Raw genomic sequence first — 27961 nt, 5'->3', positions numbered from 1 at the left:
CAGAAACATCATTAATGGGCTGAGCAAGCTCAGCTGCTGCTTTGGGGAAATGGGTGTGATCCATCATAGAGAATCTTTGACTTCCTCTTCCTAGAAAATTCATGATCAACAGGAAATCTAAGCTTTGCGTGATACTTTAGAAATTCTTTTCCAGGAAGATATCAGTACCAAATTAATTATCTGCCAACCACAGACATACAAGCATTCCACAAGGAGTGGCTTTATTAAAAAAATAAAATATGACTAGGTAATATTTTTACTGCGTTGCCCATCAGGCACAGGGACGCATCTGTACGTTTTTACAGAAGCCATGGGGGAAGAATAGGCTTTGCTGGCCTTCTGGAATTCAGGCACAGCAATTAGTTCACGTGTGCATCTTTCTGGTCACATACAAAAGTTTTGGCATGGCATGGATGACAAGTTTCAACTAGAGCCTTTGTGGTTAACAAAACCTCATTTGCCTGTATGGAAAACTAAGTCTCCAGGCAGAGCTATTAGTTTAATGCAAGATCATTAGATGTGTTTGTTTGTTTTTTTTTTTCCCCTCCAGCTGGTTCTTTACTACACAGGCTCTCTTTTACTAATCCATTTGGGTTTGGGTAGCCAGGACTAAGTGCTATGCCAAAATTTATGAGGTACAGTCCAGCCAAGCAATTCTTCATTCTCAATGTGTTGTCTCCTGTCCATTACTTCAGCTCTTGGCAGGAATTTCTGATGTGCAAACATTCCTTTAGGGGACTTGCTCACATCAGTTGCAGTATGTCACTATTTCTGGAAACCTTCAAGCAGCCCATTATGATCAGGTGGCCATGTTTTCCTAGGACAAACACATCTCTTCAGACTTTGTCCTGTGGAATTTCAGGTTGTTTGTACTGTAATCACAGGTCCTGTCCACTGGACGTTTCTGTCCTCATAGCAGATTCTGACCACACCTAACTCCATCCCTAATTATAGCCTGACTAGAACTCAGAAGAGGAATTGAAGTCAAGCCTCCACATTATCCTTCATAACTCCTTTCTAGAATTTTTTGACCTTACATGAAAGGCTAGCATTAGTATTTGAAAACACCCAGGCTAACAAGGTAAATTTCAGTATTCATTATAGCACATCTCAGGTCACTTTATCCCTGACTGTTTTTGTCTCTTATCTCACAAGCCTGGCAGGCTTGCTTCACGTTCTCTCTTCACATTCATGTGTGTTAGGACAAAGCAGCAACAAATCATTCGGTTATAGGTCAGCAAGTGGGACACTTGCAATTACTGTACAACACTGATGATACTTTGCCTGGGACATAGTACTGAAAGCAGAGACTAGATCTTTAAATAAATCCAAGTACTTATACACCAACACCTCTAATTGCATGGCATAAACTTAGAGGTTTCTTCAAATCTTGGACCTAGAATAATAGGTAAATTCATAGCTAAATATAAGTGTTTTTAATGTCTCTTGCTTAGATCTTTAATTGCCTTTTGGGAATACTTTCTCTTTTCTTGAGAAATGACATTACTGATTCACAACAAAATGCTTTAGCCTTGTTCTTTTGGTTTGCACCCCCTTCCCCCATTCATGAAGTACAGTGCTAGGGATACTTTGAGCAAGAGCTTTCAACAACTGATGCATTTTTGTGAGTCTGACTTAAGCAAGTTCCTCACATGTGCTAACGCAGAATAAGAATTTCACTACAGAAGGCTGCTACAAACTCACAATGCATCTCAACAACAATTTCAAGCAGATGTAGTAAGTAAACAATTTAAAAACTATTGTTTGGGGTTTTTTGTTTTTCCAAAAATGGTAGCTTTTCCTTTTTTTGTTCCCTGAAGGTCTTGGGCTTATCCTATACAGAACATGTCTATCTGTCCTTATGTTTGAATACACAGAGCACTAGGATCAGGACCCCACTTTGAGGCTGCTGAGACAGAGGCTCTCAAGGGCAGAAAGGCCAGATAAAGAGGTTTGATAGGTGCTCCCTGCTGAATGGCAGGGCATAAGTACACCTGCAGCATTTCAGGACGAAAAGGAGAGTTATCTCTGTATAGCTAATGTTGTGACAGCCAGCAGGTAACTTCCACACCCTGCTACCCTTCATCACAGTGTAAGGGTCTTTGACAAAGCAGAGAATGCACTTCTAGCATGCATAAGTCAAGAATATGTAGGAGAAGGAAAAAGAACATCTCTGCTGGGCACTGAGTGTTCATGAAGAGAGGTCTAGATTGTTTTGGCTATAAGCATTAGAAACCCTAACACATATAGTGCATTTAGGGGTCCTAAGCAGAACAGCACTCGAATGTGGCTGTCTCGTTGTTAATACCAGCCTTCAACATGTGTCAAGGCCCATTCTAGCTCAGGGAACATTGAGTCAAATCCAACCTGTTGCCATACAGTTCTGTTCACAACTTGTTAGCCTGAACAGCCACATCATGCGAGATAGAAGCCTCTTTCTCCTATCCCCAAGCTATACTATCATTAATTCCTGGTGTTATCCTAATAAATCTGAGGGCAGTGGGAGGGGACATCCTGCTTGTTGAAGCTGTATGAGTTATACTAGCTGCCTTACCAGGGGAGCCAACAAGCCTGCAGGTCAAGGATACTGAAGACTTCCAAAAGATGGGGGAGAATAAATAGATTTCTGCCAGTCAGCTTGATGATCCCAAAAAGGGGAAGCAATACTAGAAGTTCCCTATTGCCCTGTACATCCAAAGTTCCTTGAACAGGAAGCCTGGGGGCAGGGCAGACCCCACCACCCTATGGATAAATGTGTGTTGAAGCCAAAGAAGTCTCCTTTCCGTTTTGAAGAGTTGCATGTGTCACTTATCTCCCTTCACTGAGTGCAAGTCAAGAGGATCTGTTCCCTTCTGCACTCCTTTGCTCCTACAGTGCTCACAGTCAGAGAAGTCTTTACTCATCCTTGTTTATTTATTAGAAAATCCCTACAGGTCTAGGCGTTTAAAATAAAGCATTAGTTACATGGAATACATGCCCTCAAAGTCCAGAAGTTGCTGGATATACTGCAAAGGTGGATTGGGGCCAGCAGTGACCCAGTGACCTCTGCAGGAGATGCTGGTATGGCTGTGAGACACTAGCAGGGCAGTAGCAATCATGATCCAACCTTCTCAACATAGTTAGCAGGATAGAGTCCAACTTGGCCAGTGAGAAGTCGGCCCTTGCACCAGCCCTGCTCATCTTCCTCACTAATCTTCATCAATTCTTCACCTAAAAGCAAAACCAGTCATTAGGAAGCAGCCTTGGGAAAGGTAGCATGGCATTTTTCCCCACCTCAGAAGAGCTGATAAAAAAGCACCACACTTTTCTCCCCTTATCACACTCTGTATCATACTGCACAGTTTAATGAAAGCCAGTTACTGACCTCTTCAGTATCTATGTGCAGTACCACCCCCTAGGCTAAGGAACTTACAGACAGACCTTCACTTCTGCTGTTCAATATCAGAAATATTTTTGTGCCCTATATTTCTGCCTGCTTTCCTCCCCCCAGAGGAACGTGCTTACAAGCCAGAGATATCAGAAGAGTCTCAGAGATTTCTTTCTTAGTGGCCCCTCTGTAGCACGTGGGAAGGAAATGTAAGAGGCTGCTAAGCTCTGGCTGTTAGGACCCAAAATGACTATTCCATGATGGAGTGTCTGGTTTGGCCAGCAAGGCATGGAATCAACTCATTTCTGAGACTATGACCAGGAGAGGCTTTTAACCTTCCCACATCTACTTTGGGAAAGGGCAGAAAGATCCCTTTCTCCACCAGTAGAAGGTCATACTTCTGCCAGAGAGGGAGGTCTGACTGCATCAATAGGCACATCCCACACTGACAGAGGCTCAGAAAGAAAGTCATCTGCTGTTAAGCTTAAGCCCTACTGGTGCATGCTGCTCAGAGCAGATTCAAAAAGGGGATGACTGAAGCTAACCAGTCATGCCTCATTACATCTGCTGGGTGGAGAGAAAGAACAAAGAGTCAAGTTCTAGAGCACCCATATGGTAAGATATTTTAAAGCAACAAGTTAGTGTTAGGAAGTTTACTAGTACGGTAACACTGCAGCATTGGTACTGGCCTCAGGCACAAGCCCCTGCTACTGAAGGACTTCAGTGTCTTTTTAAAATGGGTGTATTTTGGAGAGGTATAGCACAGAGATACCATGTAAGACTCAAAACAAGCAGGATTAGAGACACTCTCAAGATCCAGATGTCCTCTTGGAGTTGGAGAAGATGGCACATGCAAACTAAATTTAACTGAAAGAAAAGGGGAAGGGTCTGTTTGCTCCAGCATTCTCTCTCACTCAATTCTCTGCTGCGAGCCAGGATCTCCACTCTCAAAATACCCATTTTGAGCAACAGTTTGCATAGCTGTTTTTTGCCAGTTGAACTCTGCCTTCAGCAGTGCATGTCAGTCAGCTGAGCTTTCTCCCAAAACATCTATCTTCTGGTTACTTCAAAGGACAATCCAGACCACCTATATAATTTTTATATCAATGGCACAAGGGAGAAGCATTTAATAAAGTCTCAAGATACAATGCAGAATAAATGCCCTAAGAGGAGGCAAGAAGGATCTGTTTTACCACTTAGGGTCTGCTCTCCCTACACCATGACCAAGGCAGTCTCTTTTTGTGGCCTCACTGTCTCTTAGTCTAGAACAAGCTGGAGTGCCCAGTGTATCATCTACCTCAGAGAAGCTGGCAATGGGCCAGGCCAGGGGAAGAAGAATAAGTATCAGTTTTCAAGGGAACATCCAGTTCTTAGAGTGTTTCAATCATTCAGTCAGCCCAAGTGAGGACAGCAAAAAGGTTAGTAAGATATTAGTGCTTCTGTACCTGCTTTAAAGCTCAGCTCATCAGCCTCCTGTCCTGTGTAATCATACAGCGCTCGTACCCGTACACCTGGTACCTTTATGTCCTCCTCGTGCCCATTGGCATCCAGGCACTTCTTGGGAGTGTCCTCATCTGACCACTCTGAAATGTCTTCCTTCCCTCCGCTTTGTATGTGGAAGGAGAGAGGGGACAAGATGGCTGTTAGTAAACTCATCTCTCACCCACCTCCTCCTGAATCATACACCACCGTGACTCCCCCCAAGACTGCTATGCTATAAAACAAGGTGCAAGAGGCCCAACAGCCAGGTGAGGGTGAACACAGAGGAGAGATCTCAGGAGATACTAGATTTGGTTGAAAGCATCTGAGCATTAGAACCCTGAAGGCCAGGAGGGTAACTCATTCTCAGAGGATTTCCACATATGTGCACACTCTTCATGACCTCATCCTACTCTAGGAGACACTCTCACACAAGGAAGGCTGGTCCTAACTGGAGAGCCCAGCTGTGTCCAGAGTTATTCCAGCCAGGAATAAGACAGACAGGAAAAGCCATGTCTCCCATCCCAAAGAAACATGTCTGGAATGCCATTTTCCAAGTCAGGAACAAGAGCAGAGGGGAAGAGCAGCAGAGGACAGGCACCTGGAACCCAAAAACCCGTGAAGAGGCTATGTTCCATACTAACTTCACATGGGCAGGTGCCCTCAGGCTGTCATAGAAGAGGCTGTTCTGCTCCTCTTGAAAGGAAAACCTGTAGATTGGCAAATAGGGCCCCTGAATCCAATAGACTGTGAAATGCAGTAGTGGCCTTGAGACATCACTTAGGCCAGAGTTCACCTTTTAAAGCAGGATGGCTACTAGAACTGTAGGACATGAGTGTCTTTGCCAGGAAGCAAGCTGGAGAATAGGGAGAGGCCAAAGGAAGCAGCTATACACAGACTTGTCAGGTAGTACTCAGCACCATGCCGGGGGGGTGGGGGGGGGGGAGGGGGAGTTTCTGATGCCTGCATTTAGGAAACAGTACTGCTAACTGACAAAACTGCCACTTCCCAACTCTCCTCACCCAGTCTGGGAAGAAGAATGGGGGAGATACATGCCAGAATCTCACACAGCATTAGTCTGACTGGGCCAGATCTCGTCACTAGAAGGATCTTTAAAAGGAAGGCACTTTGTAAGGCAGTACATACTAGACAAAAAACAAACAAACCAACCAACCCAAAAAAACCACCCCACACACAAAACAAACAAACCAGCTACCCTAAACCCCCTTTTCTACCCTGACTTTTCCAGAGTGGCACAGGCAAAGCCATGGGCAAGAGACAGGAAGTTAAGGAAGAGATCACTCCTATCAATCCCACTTGTTCATGACCCTAGGCAGGACTGTAGTTTTCCTAACCCGATGTATCCCAGACTTCAACCCTTACCTTCGCCTTGTCTGCAGAGGGGTCTGTGAAACAACACCATCCCGTGCAGGCAAAATGCTGGTCAGCGTGACATCCTCAGCCATCTTGCCACTCTTCTCCTTCTTGGTGATTGGCCGCTGTGTTTCGAGGGACCATTCCTGTTCAGGGAAAAGCAATAATACCATCAAGCCACTCAGATACAAAAGCTCTGTGCATCTTTTCTGACCAATATAGAAGGACAGAACACCAGGTCATACTTCAGTTGTGGCTGGGCTGGTCAGCTAAGTGGACTTGCTGGCATAGCAGGCTCGCTCCTGTTGAATCCCAAGGTGCAACAAGAGGGCCCATGAGAAAATTATAACAGGAACTTGTCCCAAGGCCCTGAGCACCAACTCCTGTTCTTGGACCTTGCAGCTGGATGGCTGGAGTATTTGCAGTTTGGCAGGGTTGCACGTGTCCCTTTGGGTACCAAAGAGCTTGCAGCACAACAAAAGTTTTAGAAGAGCCTAACATGCTGAGCCTGCTGAGCAAAGACATGGTCTTTCCAACACAAGACTAGCAATCCACCAATTTCAGTAAAGCAGCTAAATGTTTGGAAATAGCAATAATACACTCTAGAATGCTAAATCACCTCAAACTGAGGCCAATTCATCGCCATGCCTGGTCCATGAGTGTTGCGCCACCACTTCAGGTCCTCCTGGTTGTCTGCAGCCATGATGACTTGGTAGAGATCTCGATACAACACATGAAAGCTATGATCGGGAACAGACAGAACCATCAGTAATCAAGTCCCTCACCAGTTTCCCAAAAGCCAAGTAGGAAGGAAGAGCATAACCTCATGCGCAGTTACATAGCATCTGAAGTCCCACAGGGTTAAGGATGCTAAAGCAGCACCTGTTCAGTCCTAGGAAAACAGAGCCGCCCTTACAGAAGGGTCAGCCTGGCAAATGGGACAGGCTTGTTTGGCATGGCAGTGGCTAACATCTGCCAGCTCTCAGCACAGCTCATCAAATGAGCATTGAAAAAGCCTGGCACATTCTTGCACACAGACAGGAAGGTGGCTCAGATTTGTTGCCTCCACCTTAAAGTACAGGAGCACAGAAGATTTTTGGCTGCACCTATTTCCCCTGTGTAACCCCTGCTTAAGGGCAACTTGTGGGCTTACGGTTATCGTTATCTCACAAAAGGTCTCTTTACTCAGGGCAGAATGGGTGTAACAGCTGTAGATACTAGAAGGCAACAGAGCTGCATTCCTCAGACTGGGATTACATATAGCAACATTGAGGCATTTCATAGAATAGAAACACACCCACAGGGCAGTACTGGACAGTAGTGGAAGAAGAAGGGTTTGGAGGCAGAAAGAATCCTCTCTGGGGAGCCTGGCACTATCCAAGATCAGAGACACCAGCACTCATTGGTCTAAAGGGACCAAATGCCAGGTCTCAGACACACTTGGAAGGGGAAGGAGCGAGACCTGCCTGATGCAAGCAGGCAGCTCCCTTTCAGATACCAGAACTGGCACCCCTCACCAGAGCCCAGGGCACCCCAGGCTGGCAGACTTCCCTCCTGTGTCAGGGCTGGTACCTTTCACTGGTAGAGAGGTTGAGATGCTGGTGCAGATTCAGGAACATTTCCTTAAAGAAGCACAATCGCTTGAGCTCTGCTTCCTGACAGCCCTCAAACACTTGCTCCATGTCCTCCATGTAGCGGGGATTGTAGCGGTTCAGCTCTTCCAGCATCTTCTCATATTGATCCTTGCACTGTATCAACCCAGGGGACAGCAATGGTGAGATGTGTTGCCTTGATGTCAAACCAGTGACACTCTCCCTACTCTGGCTTAGGACTGACGAGTTTTTTTTCCCCTGCATTGCTGAACAAGTATACCACAGAAAGAAGAAACCCCATAGCTGGTATCCCAGTCCATTGCTCTCCTAATATTCTTGCAAGTTCCTTTTTCTTCCTTGCCACCCTCTTCCATAGAGGACCTTCCGCACTTTCACTCTTGTGGGCAGGCAAACCAGCCACTTTTGCTAGCCAAGTCTTCAGCTCTGCAGCTCCCACTCCCTGCACCAAATCCCCTACTCTTTTTTTTTTTTTGAAATGTACTTATAAATTGATCTTGCCCAACACCAAAGATGGAGAGACCTTAGTCTTAGTTACTGAAGTCTCAGTCTAACTTGTTAAAACCTCACACAATGGGATCTCACACCTCCTTACAGGCTTCAGCAGGAGCCATTTCACTAAGTGACATTACAACCAGTGCTTTTTCCTTGAGAGGAGTATCCTTGTGACCCACTTCTATACAACACATGCTCACCTTCTCAGCCTCCTGAGTACACTTCTCTACACGGTCCTGCAACTTGCGCAGCTGTTCCTGTGAGACAGATGAGTCTGCCTTGGCATGGTTCTCCCTTGTATGGGCTGTTTTCTCCTCCTTCCGGGCTGCATGATAGTTTTTCTTAGAAGTCTCCAGCTGCAAGAGGAGGATGCAGAGAAAGCCATGATCCTGACCACATTGATCCTCCATTATTCAAGAGAGGGCATGTTAACATTTGTTACAGTCAGCAGCAATGGTTTCAGGACAACCTAATAGGAATGCCAATTTGGCATTTAGTAAACCATGCTCCAAAGGGAAGAGGTACCTCCAAATTATCTCTTTTTCAGTGCTCACCTGCCATGCAGGAATACAGAGCCTGTTACCAAAGTCTTCCCACATGGGAAGGAAGCTACAAAACTACCAAGAACAAGAGACCATCAAGACATCCCTCCCTCTGGCATTCTCTGCTACTCTGGCTAAATGCAGTTTGCCCAACAGCTCTCACAATCAGGCAGCCAACTCAACTGCCCTTATCCCTCCTTCCCCATTCACACTTTGCTCACATCTTTCATCTTCTTCACCCAGGGTTTCTGGGCCTTGCGGAACCCATCCTCTGCCTCCTTTGTCTCCTTGAAGCCTCCAATCATCTGCTTGTGGTAGGCTTCCTTCTGCCAGGCCTTGATCTTATCTGAGTCTTCGCCAGCCAGGTGGTTCCGGACATCTAAGTGAATTTCACTCAGTTTGTCTGCAGCTGTCAGGAAGGCATGCCAGGCCTTCTCCAGAGTACCATACTGTGGACCTGCAGGAACAAGCACCAGAGAGGTTCTTACACCTCCTGCCCACGAAAGGGAATGCAGGTTCTTTTCCTCCTACACACATCTATCAGTATAGAGTCACTTCCTTAACTCTCCCCCGTCACACAAGTCAGCATTGACTGGTTTCCACACAGTCTCAACAGGCAGCATCTAGACTGGCTGTTACAGCTGGCAAAGACAGGCATTTCTTTTGGGCAGCCTTAGCTGTCCTAGATGGTGCCTGCTAGGAGAAGGTTTCTGTAGAAAATTCTCTTCACAGATCTGGCCTGAGCTTCAGGACAAATAGCAACACTAGTTCGTGACTGAGGCTAAGCTTCTGCTTCCAGACCAGTAGGTCCTTTGGGGCATCTGTCCCACTGTTTCCCATTACTTTGAGATGCTATCAGTTTGAGCCCACTGCCACTAAATCAAGGCATTAGTAATTATTCTCTGACTGGAGGAGGAGGAGAGACAGCCAAGTCGTACTTAAAAGGGGAGATCTGCAGCTTGATTTAAGACTTGGACTGCCCAAGGACTTGCCAAACTAAACAAATAGATATTTTTTTTAACCAAACACCTGACAATTCAGAGAATACCTCTCCAAGTGAATCAGAGGACTGGCTACAAAAAAACCCACACACACACAAAAAAAAGACACCCAAGAAAGTCACCCCCTTCCTGGAGAAAGGAAGCCTGTCCCACATGGAAACAGCGTCACCTCAGTAAGAGCACTTAAGGAAAAGAGTGCAATGACTGCATCCTGTTCCCAGTCCAACCTGCCAACTTTACCTTTCTCCACATTGGTCCTCCACTTACGGGACCACTCTGTTAGCTGCTGGGCATAGTTCTTCTCTATCTTGGCTCGCTCCTGGAAGCAGGAGATTAAGTCATTGCAGAGCCGGTACCCATCATCGACACGCTTCACTGTCCGCCTGTAGTTTCCAGCCTGAAATTTCACACAATGTCATAATTTATACTGTACTGACTTTCAAGTTCCTTCAGAACAAACAGCAGCAGGTCAATCATTGCATGTGGAGGGAGCACAGGCCCTTCTGAAGCCAGCAGCTGGGCTCAGACCCTCCTGTGGCACTCTCAGGCAAGCACAATGAAGGGAAGAAGCCAAGATGCTTTGCTTGCCTCTCTCACAGCTCAGATCAGTATCAGCTGAACAAGGAACTCTCATTCCACAGCATCTGTGGAGGAAGAGGTCACCTCCTCCCTGCAGTAACACAACATGTTACTGAACCTCCCTACAGTTCCTCCCTTCCACCCCTCAAGAGCAACATGTCACCCAGGAACCTGAAACTCAACCCCCTAATTCCACAGGTGGGAGGTATGAAGACATTCCTACCTCCCACACACTCCAATTATCCTTCCTTACCTCCCAGAAACTGCCCCCAGGAGCCTCCACACCAGCATCATCTTCTGATGACATCACCCCCGTTTTCTTGCAGCAGAGAATTTTTGCAGATTCAGTTAAGCTGAGAAGAGACAAAAGTGATTTCTAACATGGCACTGGAAGACAATCTTGCCAAACCTTAGCTGTACAGATACTGGAGATGCTAGTGAATCCAACACCCTCCATCCAGCAGCACCAGACATCTCTGCAGAGATTCCTTTCTTAACCAAGGCCCTCAAGAGGGTAGCAAAAGCTACATAAACTGAGGTAGCTAAGGCTATTTGAAATCTGCCTTGAAAGACTTTAAATAAGTCTTCTGTCAATGGAGATGACTCCAGCTTCCCAGTATGACTCAGGATTACAGCAACTGACTGGAGAAAACAAGGCTAAGCAGTCAGCAGGCAGGCATGTCTTGAATGGGGAGGAACCCTATAAGCTGCCCACCAGATGAGCTGGGCTTGAGCAGAACTACAGAAACACACTGGGGCATACCCAGCCAAATGGCACTGCAGCACACATGCCGGTTACCCAGCAGCGCTGCTTCCCTAGAAACATCCCTTTAGAGCTGGTGTTTCCATTACACTCAACTCTCACTGCATTAGGCTCAAAATCTAGGCTAGAAGGTAAAAGGTGCATCTCATCCTCTGTTGTCTCAGAACTTTTGCCCATTCCCCTGTGCTAGTCTGCGCTGCCAGTTTGTTCCTGGCATGGTGTGACACTATGAATTCACTGGGGAGAGGTTCGGGGTTGCTCTTGTGCAGGAATGAGAGAGGGAGTAACAGAAAAAGGCCCAAGCCCAGTCACTCACACGCAAACCCACACCATTCTAGGCAAGCCTGGGTTAATGCAGCATAGATGTCCTTTGCTGCCACTTCTCCTCTTGCACATTCCTAGTTATAAAAAGCTTCCCTCACACCCCAGAGAGGTATCTGCTCATTCTGCCAGCCCACAGAGCACACAGCAGAGATGAAGATCAGGTCAAGAGTCTACATCTCCCACATCCTGCAAATCCTTCTCAGTGGCATGAGCCACACCGTGAAGTACCCTAACACAGACTGTGGGAATTTCCTACATTTCTTCTGGAAACAGTTTGGCTCTGTTTGCCCAGTCTCATCCCATGGAGAGTGTCAGGAGTACATAAATGCTGTTCCTCTGGGTTTCTCCAGAAGGCTGAAAGTGCTGAATTCCAGTCACAGAAGCAAGGTGTTAAATGGGACATGACACTCAAGTGCATGAACCTTGAAACCTGAAGAATACCTCCACCCATGCCGCCAGCTGTCCTTGTCCTCCCTCCCCACCATTTGTCAGCAGGCTGCAAAGCTATCTTATGTGCCTCCAGGGCATGCAACTCTACTCTTGTCCCCAGTAACTACATACCTGAAAGATGAACGTGAGATGCCACAGGGGAAGAGCGGGCAGCTGGCAAGTATGTCCCAAGCTCTTCAAACTCTGTGAAAAAGACTAGAGGAGACAGAGATAGGCACAGTTAGACACTGCTGCTCCTTTGCAGGGATGCTGCGTGTTCTGATGCATCGCAATCCTAGGGGTGTCCCCCTTCTGCCAGCTACTAGGAGGGGCACCTTCTGATATAGCAGCTGTAGCCACTGTGCCTCCTGAGATGCCACATTCCAGCACGTAGGAGAGATGCCAAATCCTTGTGTCACAAGATCTAGCCCCAGAGAGAGTTAAAATAGAAACATTGGGGTGGCATGACAGCACTGTGCTGGAAAGGTAGCATCACAACAGCTGAGCAAAGGGAACAGCTCGTGGCCAGAAAGGCCTAAAATAAGCATGCTCCCCAGGCACTGTACGTGGGGCCTGGTCCCCCCTCGCTGTACAGTGTCTGGTTTAGCAAACCCCACTGCCTCCTTGCACTGCTGCCCGCACTTTTACACATAGGTGGCTTTGGGAGAAGGGAAGGATGCACACATACACTTTCTCCAGTTCCTTTTTACTAAAAATGAAAAGTATTTATATACAAGACAAAGGACTTGATAACTCTACATGTAAAAAACAAAAAACTTACAAGAACGCATATTCTGGTTTAGAGGCCTGGACTTCTTTTAGTAGCAGAGCACCTAGCACTTCCCTGGTAGGATGTGGCTCTCTACAAGCAGAGCTTTTTTGACCCTTAGTTCTGTAAGCTGTCCCCATCACATTCTCAGAAATGCTTTATTTTGCATTATGTTATAGGTAACTGTCATCAGCTTTCCACAGAGGAAAGGGAAGTAAAAGGCCTGCAGAGGCTAAGGGAAGTGAGGGCAGAAACAGGAATTTTTGTTTACCTCACATTCACTTCCCTGAAGATTTACTTCAATGTCAAAAGTCTATTTATTTAAAAAACAGACAAGCAAAAAAAAATGTTCTGCTCATTCATCAGTATCCACTCAGCTGAGGCTGGAAGGTTAGGGCAACTGAGAGTTAATACAGCTGAGAACAGAAACTGCAAAACCTGGGAAGAAGTGTGATTTTTAGCCAGACATTAAGACAATTTTGGAGAAGGAGTAAAAGAAGGTAGGAAAAGAGGAGGAAGGAAAGAAAAGCAGACTGGGTTACTGCAAACAGACTAGGGACTTTTGGTGAAGAAGGGGTGGGGGGGAACAGTTGGGACACTTTTGCATGATCCAGGTCACTGGTTAAAAAGTTATAGCTCATCAAACTTTAAGACTTCCAGTAGTCCCCAGTAAAGCCAGACTACACATTCATGAAATTGCTAAGATTAAAAAAAACTTCATGAATAATTATGTAAAAAGTATACTTAAATCTGCCCCAGACCCTTCCTTTCTTTCTCCTGATGAAGACACAGATCAATTAGACATGACACATAAAGGTTGTATCACTTTTTCCATCCCACACCCCCATCCCCACTTTATCAGGAAGCAATGAATCACAAACATGCCTTCCATCTCTGGTTTCCAAGTCAGACTGACTACACAGTGCTAGAATTTGGGGGTAAATGTGGAAAGCTGTTGTGTGTCAGAGCGTGCTTGTTCATTTGAGTGACAGTCAACCAAAAAACCAACACCTCAAATCCATTCTTTATGCAGATTCCACATTAGAATTTAAGCCATACCTACTTGTTTTCTCAGGAGTTACAAACCCAAATAACTGGATTTACCATCACCAAGATCAACAGGCTCTGAAACATAATAGTAGGTGTGCTGAATCAGACTAAGTGTTCTCATAGCCTCTGTAGAGAGCAGCCAAAAGCAGATAACTTCCCTCACTTTGAGAGCAGAGCAAGCATAGATGATCACAGAATCATTTGGATTGGAAGGGACCTTTACACGTAATCTAGTCCAACCCCCCCTACAATAAGCAGGGACATCTGCAACTACATCAGGTTACTCAGAGCCCCGTCCAACCTGACCTTGAATGTTTCCAGGGATGGGGCATCTACCACCTCTCTGGGCAACCTGTTCCAGTGTTTCACCACCCTCATCATAAAAAATTTCTTCCTTGTATCTAGTCTAAATCTACCCTCTTTTAGTAATAGCAACAGGTCCTGCTAAAAAGCCTGTCCCCATCTTTCTTAGAAGCCCCCTTTAAGTACTGAAAGGCCACAATAAGGTCTTCCTGGAGCCTTCTCTTCTCCAGGCTGAACAACCCCAACTCTCTCAGCCTTTCCTCTCAGGAGAGGTGTTCCACCCTCTGATCATTTTTGTGGCCGTCCTCTGGACCCACTCCAAGAGGGCCATGTCTTTCCTGTGCTGAGGGCTCCAGAGCTGGACGTAGTACTCCAGGTGGGGTCTCACCAGAGCAGAGTAGAGGGGCAGAATCACCTCCCTCGACCTGCTGGCCTCGCTTCTTTTGATGCAGCCCAGGATACGGTTGGCCTTCTGGGCTGTGAGCGCACAGTGCTGGCTCATGTCCAGCTTTTCATCCACCAGTACCCCCAAGTCCTTCTCGGCAGGGCTGCTCTCAATCCCTTCATCCCCCAGCCTGTATTGATACCAGGGGTTGCCCTCACCCAGGTGCAGGACCCTGCCTTTGGCCTTGCTGAACCTCATGAGGTTCACACAGGCCCACTTCTCCAGCTTGTCCAGGTCCCTCTGGATTACATCCTGTCCTTCAGGCATGGCAACCACACCACTCAGCTTGGTGTCATCTGCAAACTTGCTGAGGGTGCACTCAATCCCACTCTCTACATCATTGATTAAGATATTAAACAGTACTGGTCGCAGTATGGACCCCTGAGGGACACCACTTGTCGCCAGTCTCCATCTAGACATTGAGCCATTGACCACTACCCTCTGGATGTGACCATTCAGCCAGTTCATTATCCACCGTCCACCCATCAAATCCATATCTCTCCAATTTAGAGAGAAGGATGTTGTGGGGGACCATGTCAAAGGCCTTAGAGAAGTCCAGGTAGAGAGATGCCTCCCTACATGCTCTCCAAGCCTCTAAGCATTTGTTGACCAGAACTTCCTGAGCTGGATGTGGCACCTATGAACTTAGTCACACTCCATCATGGATTTCTCCTCCATTAATTTCTCCAGTCTGCTTTTGAACCCACATGAGTTTTCAGCATCCACAATATCATGTGGCAAGGTATTCCACAGCTTAAGGCTATACTGTAGTCATTGGCACAGTAGCTAGGTGGGAGAATACAATAAAGTAGTATAATATTTCTACAGGCTAATCTCCATGACCTGAGTAGCAGCCAGTCAAGTACATATTTCCATAGCAGTTGTACAGACTTCATAGAAGTCCAGAAAAATCTAGCCTGGTAGAAGCAAAAAGGTCAAAGAACAAGGAGGACCCTTTTCTGCCAGGCTTTTTCTGGACTTTACATACTCCATGAGCCCATGTCAGTCAGCAGATCAAATTGGATCTGCATGCAGACATAGGGAAGGTACTTAGTATTGCACAGAGGGACTGAAGAACAGCTGCTGCTGTCACCCTGAACCCTAGAAGAGCAAATAAATTGCCACTCCACCCCCTCATGCCTAGTTATTCCCAAAACACCGCATGCGTTGTGAGGCACCAAGAGCTTTAGACCTGATGCTACCAAACTCAGGGGAAACCTGAGTTTGCCAGGAAAAACAAATATACAAGTTATACATGCCAAAACCTAGAGGTTGTTTTACAGCAAAGTAGAGATGACAAGGCTACCTTGTGGACAGCCTGATATGGCAAGAGCCACCACATGACTCAGGAGAGCTGGCAGAGCCTGTACAGTATAAGCAATATAGCTGGAGTTATATTGGGTCAACTAGAGTTATATGTGGGTCAGCACCACATACAAGACTCCTTCTGATGCCAGTGCCACCTCTGCTAAGAGGAGGCTATCTAGCAAATCATATTTGCAGGGCAAAGGAATGTTTATCCCTACCTTCCCGCCTTCCTCTTTCAGCTATCACCATTAAGAGCTACTTGAGACCTCACTGCAGCTCCTGCAAGACCAGCTCTCTGAAGAAGGAGGGAGAGAGTGACTACATCTCTATTCACTTCACACCTCCGCAGGATTACGGACAAGGGCATCACAGACACCACTACAACAAGCAACATCAGGTAGACAAGCTGAACCATGCAAATACAGAGCTACAACCCTTTCTGCTAGTAATGTTAAAAAAGGTACTCCCCTCCTTCCCCCAAATACCTGCTCTCACTTATGAGCAACATAATTATTAGGCCACCCCTGCTATCAAATCCCTATTAAGTTATCAAAAAATGGCTCTTGGTCTTTAGCTGCAGAAAGGTAGAATGGCTCATGACTGCCTCACTGATACTGAGCTCCACTCAGGGAAATGCCAGAGGGCTTGTCATGGCAGAGCTGTTTCCACCTTTAACCATGTTGTTAATCTCACCTCTGCTCCAGTCAGTCACACATCTCAGACCTCAGATCCCTGCCCTCAGCTCAAGGCGTCAGACTAAAACCTTCCCTTTGAAAATGTGTGAATCTGGCAACACACTACAAGGTATGTCATTTTGTTTCATGTTTACACAACATGAGTACAACAGGGTCCTGACCCACAAATAAAACTTCTAGACCCAATAGTAATAATCACTCTTCTCCACTTCAGAAACCTTTCCCTAAGGCAGGTAAGCCACAGAGATCCTCTTCCCTCTATGCCACACTCCAATACTTCCAGCCTCCAAATGCCCAAGGCATCACTTCTGTGCACTGCTCGACTGCCTCCTGGGAGTCCTTGTGAGCAATTGTTTTCCTAAGTTTGCCAAGAATAAGCCTCTGAACGCTACACATGCTCAAAGGGCTGGTGCATGCAGCCCTGCAGGAATTCATCCACAGAAACAGAGCTCGTACACTGTGCCAGACAAGGCCTTCTACCCAACTCCTCTCCCCTTTCCCAAATGCAACAGAAAGTGCTGGATGCAGACACATGTAGGAACAAGTTAAGTTATATTTATCTAGTAATAGTAACTGGGGCTTTGGTGAAAGCACATTTTTATTATGGACCAATTTCTGTATAGGTGCTAAAGTCAAGCTAAGCAAGAGTTTTAATCAGGAATGGGCTGCCACTAATTGATTTCCACCTCAAAACAACAACTAACACCACAAGGCAGCAATGTGAGATTTCTGTGACCAATTTTTTGATTCCCAAAAAGCCACTTTTCCTGTACAGCAGGCAGTGGTTAAGGTATTGTTTTCACTCCAGGGCAGTTCTGGTATAGGTTGCAGATAAACATTTCAACCTGAACAATCCAAATACACAACAGTATGACAGCCCCCTCCCCTTACAGAACAACAGATGTTAAAACCCTTTATTTTTTTTTCTGTTAACTTGTTGTCAGAATGGAACTAGAGAGCTGGAACCAGGAGGCTCCACATGACTCCAGCAGTGTAATGAACTGGATTGCTGCTGGTACAGCAGTGCTAGGAAGGTCCCTGGTGGAGAGAATGAAATGGGGCATGGGACAGGGTGTCCTTTCCAGCCTCACCATCTCTAGAGGTGCACATCCAATAGCTCTGAACCAGTGACTGTAATGATGCCCAGTAACATGCTCTCCACTGCCATTATATAGGAGGCCTGATATTTACAGGTGTACTCACCTTTCTGAAGAGGGGCCAGTTCTTCTCTACAGCTAGAAAGGATGCCAAGTAACATGACGATCCTCCAGAACTTCCCTTAGAGATACTGATCTTATTGCTGTGGTCACACCCTTGGTAGAGTCACCTGACTGGGAAAGGGACTAAAAGCCAGTGTTTCCCAGCTGCTCCCTAAGGGCTGAAGCCTGCCAGGGCTGTCTAATGCAGTTTCGAGCAAGATTTCAGCTGATCTCTCCAGCCAGGGAGAGGTCAGAGAGACATCAGGCAGAACAGTAACTACACATAAAGGTCACTTCAGCTACACGCAAGCCTGTAACAGAAGCCCATCTCCCAGACAATGATTTTCTAGAGATCATGTGGCTGTCCACTAGCAAAATTCTCCATGATTATGCCAAAGTACTAAAATACAGACAAGATCCTGTTCCACTTAAGGGGCTGACCTCCTGAGTCTACGTGCTGCTTTATTACTCTCTTATTTCAGACCACAGCTTCTTCATATTGGTCTTCTCTACATTCAGACCAAGCTAACGTACTGAAGACAGACATCCCCCTATGTGTTACCCCAAGTTTTCAAAGTGTTCATTCAGAATTAAATACTTTCCACATTTATTAGCTATTCCCCATCAGGTTCTCAGAGGCCAAGGCTACAGGACAGGCTTCTACTAACACATTGCTGCTGATCTAAGGGTTAGGATTCCTGACTGACATAGCTCTACCAGGCAGAAATTGTTTCACCAAGAAAAGGAAAAATTTTGCTTTCTTTTCCAATATGATGCAGGAGATCTTGAGGAACACAGATCTCTCCTGGTTAACACAACAATATGAGAAAATGTTAATGAAGGAATGTATTGGGCTATCAAGGTCTGTGTTAGTTCTTCCCCAGTTGTTCTTCCTATTAAAAATTTTATTATAATCTCAAATATCCACAGTGTTAAAGGAGGGAGGAAATTGGTGCTGGACCATGGGGTACCATAATCTAACAAGGCAACGGGCCATATTCATTTGGTATGTTCAAGACAGTTGATAACCTTAACATGTACGCCTTGTCTATGTATTTAGCAAGCAGTGACAAATAGGAGCAGAGGATAGCTTAGAGACACTCATCCAAGCTACCAGGAACAGCACTACGCTAGCTTACTTTCTTAGCCCTGTGAATAGTGTAGCTCCTGTTCCACACATTAGTCAGCATGCCCACTTCCCAGTTCTCACACTCCCTGGCTTACCCCTCTCTCAGGGCAAGGTTTTAACCCATGCACGTGTTGAGAACCTGTAATATCTACTGTTCCACTCCCTGAGCCTCTTCACTTGCTTGCTTCCATGCTGAGTACTTCCTACCCTGCTGCATCAGTCTCTGCAAATAAACACCAAGCTTGCCAGCAAATACATGCAATCAGCCCTTCCCTTTTAATCAGAAGGGACCCCAAACAACTGGAAGCTATTTCTTTCTAGATCATTGATTAACAGGTGTTTAAAGCTCCAGCCAAAGCCATTATACCCCTCCTCAGCAATCTCAGTCTGCACTAAATGCGGACAGTTTTTTCCAGGATTTAATCTACATTTCACCTGGTCACATTTTTTTCTGCACTCAGGGACTGGCAAGACAAGATCAATAGTCCATCCTGTGACACAGTTGCCTATTTAGGAAAGGTAACTCATCACAACAGGAGGCTGAGCCAGCCCACCTACTTCCAGCCAGGCTTTGAGTAAAGAAGTTTGTTTTGTTCAGATCTTTATGTGAACAACAGTGATCCAAACAGAACAAAACACCCCAGCCTCATCCAACCCTGAGCAAAGAAGAGAGGAATAATCACAGAATTGTAAAGGTTGGAAAAGACCTTTAAGATCATCAAGTCCAACCGTAAAACTAACACTACCAAGACCACCACTACACCATGTTCCTAAGCACCTCATCCAAACGTCTTTTAAATACTTCCAGGGAAGGCAACTCAACCACTTCCCTGGGCAGCCTGTTCCAATGCTTGATAACCCTTTCAGTGAAGTAAAATTTCCTAATATCCAGTCTAAACCTCCCCTGGTGCAACTTAAGGCCATTTCCTCTTGTCCTATCACTTGTTACCTGGGAGAAGAGACTGACCCCCACCTCGCTACAACCTCCTTTCAGGTAGTTGTAAAGAGTGATAAGGTCTCCCCTCAGCCTCTGCTTCTCCAGGCTAAACAACCCCAGTTCCCTCAGCCGCTCCTCATCAGACTTCTGCTCCAGACCCTTCACCAGCTTCGTTGCCCTTCTCTGGACACGCTCCAGCACCTCAATGTCTCTCTTGTAGTGAGGGGCCCAAAACTGAACACAGTATTCGAGGTGCGGCCTCACCAGTGCCGAGTACAGGGGCACAATCACTTCCCTAGTCCTGCTGGCCACGCTATTTTTGATACAAGCCAGGATGCCATTGGCTTTCTTGGCCACCTGGGCACACTGCTGGCTCATGTTCAGCTGGCTGTCAACCAACACCCCCAGGTCCTTTTCCACCAGGCAGCTTTCCAGCCACTCTTCCCCAAGCCTGTAGCATTGCATGGGGTTGCTGTGGCCCAAGGGCAGGACCTTGCACTTGGCCTTGTTGAACCTCATACAATTGACCTCGGCCCATCGATCCAGCCTGTCCAGGTCCCTCTGTAGAGCCTTCCTACCCTCGAGCAGATCAACACTCCCGCACAACTTGGTGTCATCTGCAAACTTACTGAGGGTACACTTGATCCCCTCACCTCGATAATGGGGGGTGGGGATGGGGGGGGTGTTTCCTGTGGTGGTGGTAGGAAGCAAACTCCTTTAAGTCTCTGTCGATGGAACATTCTCCTGTGATTGAATCACCTTGCAAACCCCCAGAGCATGGATCAAGTTTACTTGAATGCATTAAGAAGTCTTAAGGAAGCAGACTGCAATCAATGCAATCAACCAACCTTTAGAGGAGCCACAAGCCAGTTAGCTCCATTCTAACACTGAGCTTCTGGTGGTTTCTTGCTTCACTAGACTGCCTAGTAGTCAGATGTCTACAGTCAGCCTTCTTTGCCCCTTCCTCCCATTTGGAAGTCACAGTGGTTTTTTAACTCAGCCGCAGTTCTGCAACTTCAGGCTTCGCTTTACCGATAGTTGTCTTTTCCATTAGTTGTCTTTTGAGGAAGGGGGAATGGGAGATAAGAGTTGGTAAGTATTTTGTCATTCAGACCAAGTGTGTGGCAATCATATGGCCAATGAATTCAAAAGTACTGCATTTCTTTTTCTCTGGTTGCATCAAACAGGTTTCTGGTTTTACCTGGTAAAACTGATTTACTAAAACTGTTTATTATGTGAATACTTTCCTTCCAAATATTCATATAATGCAGACAAGAACCTGAAAGAAGATCATCATCAAAGCGTTTCTGAAGTTCACCCAGTTCCCTGCACAGTTCTAAGTCCCAAAAAGGCTGTAGAAGGGAGTACAACCAACTTTTTGAAGTGAGAGCTGAATAAGATAAGACTGAATACTAGGACACCTCTTACGGTAAAGGAGAAGAACGAGATAAAGCATTACACCCATTGCTTCTGTTCCACATTGTGGTCAGTTCCTCCACTTTGATGACAAGGCTCTTTGTTCACCTTTTGTCACCAGAGCTAGGTTTACTCAATTGCTTCCTCACAGGAAAATCTAAACAACATAAAAAACATCTGCAACTGTAAGGCAGACTTCAGTACTATAGGAACCGGCAGGCCTATAGACCAGCTTTTACACAGAGTCATTGCACACAGTCTTTTATGGGACCAGGCATGTAAAAAGAAAGCATTGTTTGCTCTGTGGACTGGAGAGAACATTCAGTAACTTAGATTCCCCTCATAGCATCTCCTGGTTCAAGAAGAGTTTGGCAGATGCAATCACTTTGTAGGTACTCCATTCCTAAAGATACTCATATGCCTTTCTGACCTATTTCCCAGAGATACACACAGATAACAAGGTTGAAGTAGGGCAGCCATTAGGAACTGGCCCGCACCATGGATATTCATATTTCACACATTCTTCTTGAAGTTCATTATCCTGTATGTCATGCAGCAACTTTTATCTACTTTCATACTATCTGCACAGAATCTGCTCTTTGGTATCAGTAGTGCCTCTTCAAATAAACTTTTGGATCTCAAGCTGAAGAACAGAACTATTAATATAAATTACTTCATATCCCAGGTGTTATCCACAAGACTCCAGGAGAACACAAGCAAATGGAACAGTCAGCCCAAAGGACACACATTACAGAATAGATTTTAACTGTTCAGCGTCACTGGAATGTCATTTGCTTTCCCAGCCCATTGCCCAAAGCAATGATCTCAGTTTCTGATCCTCAGGACTCAACCTGACATGTGAGGAAAGAACACTGGGAGGCTTTTTAAAAAAAGAGAAAGCGCAAACAGAGCAATCCAGTGGGTTTTATTGCCCCCCTAATGGCTTCCTGAAGCAGCTCCTATCCCACAGCTCAAAAGCCTAGTTTTTTGCTTGCGTTGGGGTAGAAGCCTGTTGGAGTCAACAGCAGGCTTTCACACAGGTTTCCACAGGTCAGCAGTCCTAGTACAATGAAGAGCTTGCTGAAAACACCAAGAAGCAAAAATAAATACCTAGAATTATTCGAGAAGTGAAATATGCTGCATCTTCTCCCAATCCTCCATGAAAGCTTCTTGCCCTTGTCAGAGACAGGCAGCAAGCCTACCTCAGAACTCAGCACGCACAGGAGCAGGTGAGGTTTGGCTCGGCAGCAGGGCTACTGAGGGAGAGGAGGAAGTTATTGCCAACAGACAATCACCTATGGGCAACTGAAAATACTGACCATGTCCCCAACCTCCCAGGAGGCAAGTACTGTATTTTCCTGCAAACAGAAAAGACACAGCTTGGGCAAGCTTATAGCACGAGCAGGACTGAGGAGGCTGAAGACATACTAACACTGTTAGGTGGGTTGCCTACAGCAATTTAACTCCTTTAGCCTGGAAAAACTTACTGGCAGGTCACAATAGACAGAGTCCTACCATAGTCACCTACTGAGAGAGCGTAAAGTCCTACACAAGCCTAATGCCACTGGATCCAGGCTCCCGGTACCATGGAGATGTCTTACATGCCTCTTCAACAAACTACAATGCCCAGTGACAACCACTAGATTTAACACACAAATTCTGACTATCACAAGTCTGAAAGGCTCTTTCCCATCGTGCCATTCACAGCGAGGGAAAACCACCGAAGGCTGAAATATGATTAGGATGCCAGTCACACATATTGCCTTATAGTAGTGCCCAGCTTCAGCCCACATTTCAGCATGAAGGAACATGAAACTATTGTAACCAGTCACTGGAACAAAGCTGGATGATGCAGCTGAGCATGCACCAGGCTCTTTGCATTGACATCACACTTTGTGCTGCTGGAAAAACTTATGCCCAGACAGAGTGCATTTGGCTGTTAAATTACAGTGGTCACCATGCCGCAAGGTAGCAGCAAAAAGCCACCTCTTGAACAGCTTCTTAACTGCTCCAAGGATGCAAAGTTCTTTTGTTATTCTTCAGAGAGCAAAATCCGAAATTCTTCATGAAAACTTCCAGATACAGTAGTCACTGTTTTCTGTCCCACCCACTAAGGCCTTAGACTAAGATATTAAGGCTTTTTTTTTTTTTTTTAATCTATCTGACAGTTCCTCATCATTCAGTACCCTCTACACCCATCATGCTGAGTAACTAGTGATAAAATAGCTTGCCTGATCAGAAAGTCTGTTTTAAAAAGATAAAAAGAGTCCCTCAAAGGGCTTAAACAGCTCTCCTATTGTTTAGGCATTTCCTCATGAACTCTCAAGAGCAGACCAAATTCACACATCACTGATCAGCTGATGGCAAAAATAGAGGCAGTTTATTAATGCTCTCTGATCAAGAGCATAGCTTTTTCCACTGAGGCTACAGGCAGATACTTTTAGCTTTTGAGGTCCCCAGTTCAGTCCCTGGATACCAGCCATGACACAGACCAGATAGTACAAATAACTAAATAATCTCCAGCCCTCAAGATGGCCAGAATATACAGTATTTGCCATGCTCAGTGATATCATATGAGCTCCTAACAGAAGCTCATGTTGCCCCTGGTGTGGTGACAAATGTGTTCTCAGAGTTTTACATCTCCTAAGAAAAGCAGTCACATTACAAATAGACCTGACTGTATTGTTGAATTAAAAAAAATATATATATGTATATGTGTATATATACACACACACACACATTTATATTTTTTTGGAAACTCATGTTCATCCAGGGAAGGCCCAGAAGATTCAGGCTAGCTCTTGTATAATCCACAATAACTTAAAATGACTAAAAGCACCAGGCATTGTCTTTTGAAGAAATGAATTTGGGTCCATAAGATTTTCAGGCTTTTATGGCTTGGTTACGCACACAGTCTGCCAAGGACTTGGGGCATTTTGGCACAGTCCAGTCACACACAATCCTTATTCACACACTGACGTTTAATAGTGGAGTTCCAGGTGGGCAGTTGCTCTCAGGCCTATACATAGCTGACACACTGAAGTTACTGCTTTTTACAGCCTGAGAAGAAGACAGTCTTCACCTGAACAAGTGCAGGCAAGCCAGAGAAGCTCAAACTGATAGGTCAGAAGAAAAAAAGAGAAAAGCCAATAAAGCAATACAATACAGCAGGCACAGAGTAGGGAAGGTAGCAAGCAGCTGATCCAGCTCGCACATTCATTCTGTTCCAAGCTGCAACTCAAAGGACAATCTAGTAAATATTTTAGGGAACTTCTAGTGAAATACCATTAATAACACAAAACACTGTCAAAGCAGAACAGACTGTCTCACACAGAGCACATTGTGCGCTTCACAGAGAGGTGAATCCTTGGCCGAAAGAATGTGCCCAGTTATGCAACGCAAGGGGAGAAGCTCCACTTTGACTCCACCCAGAGACCAGCTTGCACCTGGAGCGAGGAGTATCTGGACCCTGTCATTTTAGCCCACACGCTACAGTTGTGCATTCTGCTCCCATTACGCACCGAGAATGACTTGAGTCGTCGTAAGGCTTAGTGACTTCTTGGTGACATTTGAATTCCAGGGTGGAGTGGGAGGCTCTGCAAGGGTTCTGTACTGCAATCAATTACCACCGTATCAGAAATTCCTTTGTGCGAATTAGACTGGCAGCGGATTTGAAGGGGAGAGAGGCTCGTCTCCCATTTCAGGAGGTAGGGAGCACCAGTTGGGTAAGGAGGGTTACAGAGTGAACAAAAAGGCCAGACTACTTCCTAGGGCCAGGAGCAAGTGTCCAGAGGTGGTCAGCTAACCTCCCTCTCACCACAAAGCTCTGAGCCTTCTGCAAGCCTGAAGAACTGAAACAAGCAAAGAACGCATAGTTGGCACAGAAAGTGGTGAAACTGGTTAACGCATTTGGGCCATGCTAGGTTCACTTATCGATAGCTTTGCAGAGATCGTGGATCCCTCCTCCCGCACACAGTGACAAATCATAGACTATGTTTGCAAGCACTGGATGTTCAGGCCCACTAATACCCTCCACGTTTATCAGCTTTTTCCTGCCCTGGGCCAGAGAGGACACAGTAACCCCAGCAGCCTGCCAGGGGCCAGGCGACACTGCTGCAGGCAGCACCCCTTGGCCTGCCCCACGCCCTGCTCTCCCCTCCCTGACACCAAGACTGCTGTCGGCGGCCCGAAGGGAAGAAGAGGACGAGCGAGGCCAGGACTGTCCCGTTTGCTGTACTCCTCACTCCGGCCGTCAGGAGCCCGGCTCATAGACCGACAACACGGACCCCGCTGAGACAAGGGGGTGCAGCCCCCCGAGCCTGGGCCCCAGCGAGGCCCCTTTCCCCCGGGGGTCCTGGGAAGCCGCTTCACCCCCCTCCGCCACAGCGCTGCCAGCGCCCGCGGCTCCGGTTTCAGAGTGGGAAGCGGCTCAACACGGATCCGGCACAAAGGGGCCCCTGTCCCCGCCGCGGAGCGGAGCGGAGGCGCTGCCTCCGGAGGGAGGGGGAGCCTCCGCAGACCCCAGCGACGGGGCGGCGGCAGCAGGCCGGCTCCGGGGAGGCCGGCGGCGGGGCACTCGGTGAAGGTCAGCCTGGCGGCCGGGCCGCAAGGGACGTGGAGGGACCGGAGCTCTCCCGGGAGCTTTCCCCAGCCTCCTCCGAGCAACCTGCCGGGGACCGCGAACCCGCCGCCCCTCCCGGCTCCGCGGCGCCTACCGGGGGTCTCGTCTCCGCTCCGCACCGAGCCGAACCGCGCCGAGCCGCCTCCCGATCTCCTTCTGCCCACAAGCAGCGCCCGGCCGGGCACCGCCTCCCCCATCCGCCCCCTTTCCATGAAGAAACTTTTCCCTCGCAGCCGCCAGCGCTTCCCGAGCCGTGCTGCCCGCCGCGGGGAGGCGGCGGCGGGACCGGACCGGGCTGTGCCGCCGGGACCCCCGGCACCCCACGGGGAACAGGTCCGAAATGCGTCCCGGCAGCGAGGGGGGGGAGGGGAGGGGAGCGCGCCCGGCCCGGGGGAGCGGAGCCCGCAGCCCCAGCAGAGGCGACCCCACTGCTTACCTCGCAGGCGGTGCGGCTCGGACCGGCGGGCAGCAACCACCTGGGCTGAGAGAAGGCCGGGCCCTCCCCCTATTTCAGCCGCGGGACACGGGGGCTCCCGCCCCGCCGGGAGCTGCTGGAGGCGGGGCGGGCCCGGCTCGGGCGCTCCGCTGGTGGTGGGGCAGCTCTGGCGAGGCTCCCGCCCCCCTCCGCCGGGCTCTTGATCCAATTAACGGGCGGCCGCCGCCGCCGAGCGGGCTCTGCCCAGGCAGGTGGGGCCGGGGGGGCAGCGCCGGCTCCCGCTGCGGTTCCCCCTCCACGGGCAGGGCCCGGGGTCGACCCTGAGGCGCGGGGCGCTGCTTCTACACAGCGGGGAGGGGGCTGGGGGCTGCCCTTTCCCTGGGGGAGGCCTGCCCGGCCGGGTCGCCCCCCGTCATGGCGGTTGCCGGGAGGGGGAGGGAGGCGGCCCTGTGAGGAGCTGCCTGCCTGCCCGCCCGCCTGGGTTACGCTTGGCCCAACCCCGAGGAGTTTGGCTCTTCTCTGGGTTGCCCATTGGATTTGGGGCTTTAGTTAGATTTTAGTTAATTATTTTGTGTGCTGTACCGACCAGCTGACCCACAGGGCCCGGAGCCAGCCTGTTGTGCTGGAGCAGGAGGCCCAGAAGGTTCCCCAAGCCCTGCTCCCACCCAAGCGGAGAGCTGTGCCCTTGCTTTTGAGTGTGGCATAGGTCACTCTCCCTGGAGCTGGACAGCAGCTTTGGCTCAGCTTGGCATCCTTTCAGCCTGATCCCGCTGACTCTGTTCGGCCACTCTCCCTTTCCTCTGAAAACCTTTATCTGAATAATCTGGACCTGATCTTTAAGCCCTCAGAGTCTCTCGGTTGAAACCAGCTTTTTCTAAATGCCAGGGAGTTTGCCTGCCAGAGTTTCCATTTCTAATGCCAGGCCCCGGGTGCGATTCCCCATGACGCTGGGGCAGGGCTTGCAGGAGGAGGTCTGGGAGGCCTCACTGGCCCGTCTCCTCTTGACTGCTTCCAAGTGGCTTGGGACACAACTCCAAGGACCAGCTGTGGGTTTGCAGTGATGTTTATTCAGTCAGTAGACAAAGGAAAGACTGAGAACCTTGCAGGAGGAAGAGAGGAAAGATCATACCGTAAATCTGTGTTCCCACTTCTCTGGAGCAGGACTGGGATGTTTTCTCTCTCTTTACAACTGCCCCAGGTTTCATAGGAGCCAGAAAAATAACCATACTGAGGCCCTTCAGATACAATGAATTGCTGTGTTGGAAAGCAGACGTTAGAAACCATTCCACTTAATTTGTTTTGGGGCCAATCTGTTCACTTTTACCTGCTTGGGGTCCCTGGAAGGTGGGCACCCGTGACAGGTCACTGGGTGTGGTATGACCGTGAGCATCCTTTCAAAAAGTGATGCAAGATGCTTGTCTTATCCTCAGAGTTAATCATAGTTGAAAGTATAAGCATCAACTTTGTATTTTACTAAAACAAAACCAAACCCAACTCTTTGGCATAGATACTCTCTAATTCAATTAAATTCTGAGATTTTAGTTCCATTAGCTAGTTTATGTACATTAATAAAGTACAGAAAAGGCAAACATCTGTCATACATTAATATTCTATATCCAGCATTTGCCCTGTGTTATGTTTTCATGCTGATTTTGATATCGATATCCCACACGCTGAGCATCTAAGATAG

At 47.5% G+C, this 27961-nt stretch overlaps 2 protein-coding genes across 6 annotated transcripts in view; one reads left to right on the top strand and one right to left on the bottom strand.

Annotated features, from left to right (window-relative positions):
* Positions 1–252: 252 nt before the first annotated feature.
* On the bottom strand, positions 253–26679 carry PACSIN3 (protein kinase C and casein kinase substrate in neurons 3). Of its 3 annotated transcripts, none has more exons than XM_072864485.1 (11): positions 26272–26679; positions 12096–12179; positions 10701–10800; positions 10109–10265; positions 9089–9324; positions 8526–8681; positions 7793–7968; positions 6840–6960; positions 6230–6366; positions 4813–4973; positions 253–3210 (listed from the first exon to the last, which is right to left on the bottom strand). In XM_072864485.1, exons 3-11 carry the CDS (start codon positions 10752–10754, stop codon positions 3095–3097), a joined length of 1314 nt encoding a protein of 437 aa, XP_072720586.1. In that variant the 5' UTR covers positions 10755–10800; positions 12096–12179; positions 26272–26679; the 3' UTR covers positions 253–3094. The 3 variants fall into 3 exon arrangements, with proteins under 3 accessions (XP_072720586.1, XP_072720587.1, XP_072720588.1); XM_072864486.1 differs by lacking the exon at positions 26272–26679 and adding an exon at positions 25930–26067; XM_072864487.1 differs by lacking the exon at positions 26272–26679 and adding an exon at positions 22325–22347.
* The window catches only part of DDB2 (damage specific DNA binding protein 2), a 29706-nt gene continuing 17960 nt past the window's right edge, over positions 16216–27961 (top strand). Inside the window, exon 1 of one of the 3 annotated variants that reach the window (XM_072864484.1) lies at positions 16216–16235. Coding sequence is in view for 2 of the 3 variants with exons in the window: in XM_072864480.1 (XP_072720581.1) it covers positions 26046–26168 (123 nt within the window). In the remaining variant the exon portion in view is untranslated. Of the gene's footprint in view, positions 16236–25659; positions 26169–27961 lie in introns of those variants that run through there. The other 2 variants (XM_072864480.1, XM_072864481.1) reach the window with 2 other exon arrangements.

This window comes from Ciconia boyciana, chromosome 6, assembly GCF_034638445.1.
Source record: "Ciconia boyciana chromosome 6, ASM3463844v1, whole genome shotgun sequence".
NCBI classification, from domain to species: Eukaryota; Metazoa; Chordata; class Aves; order Ciconiiformes; family Ciconiidae; genus Ciconia; species Ciconia boyciana.
This window is presented reverse-complemented; position numbering and strand designations above follow the sequence as displayed.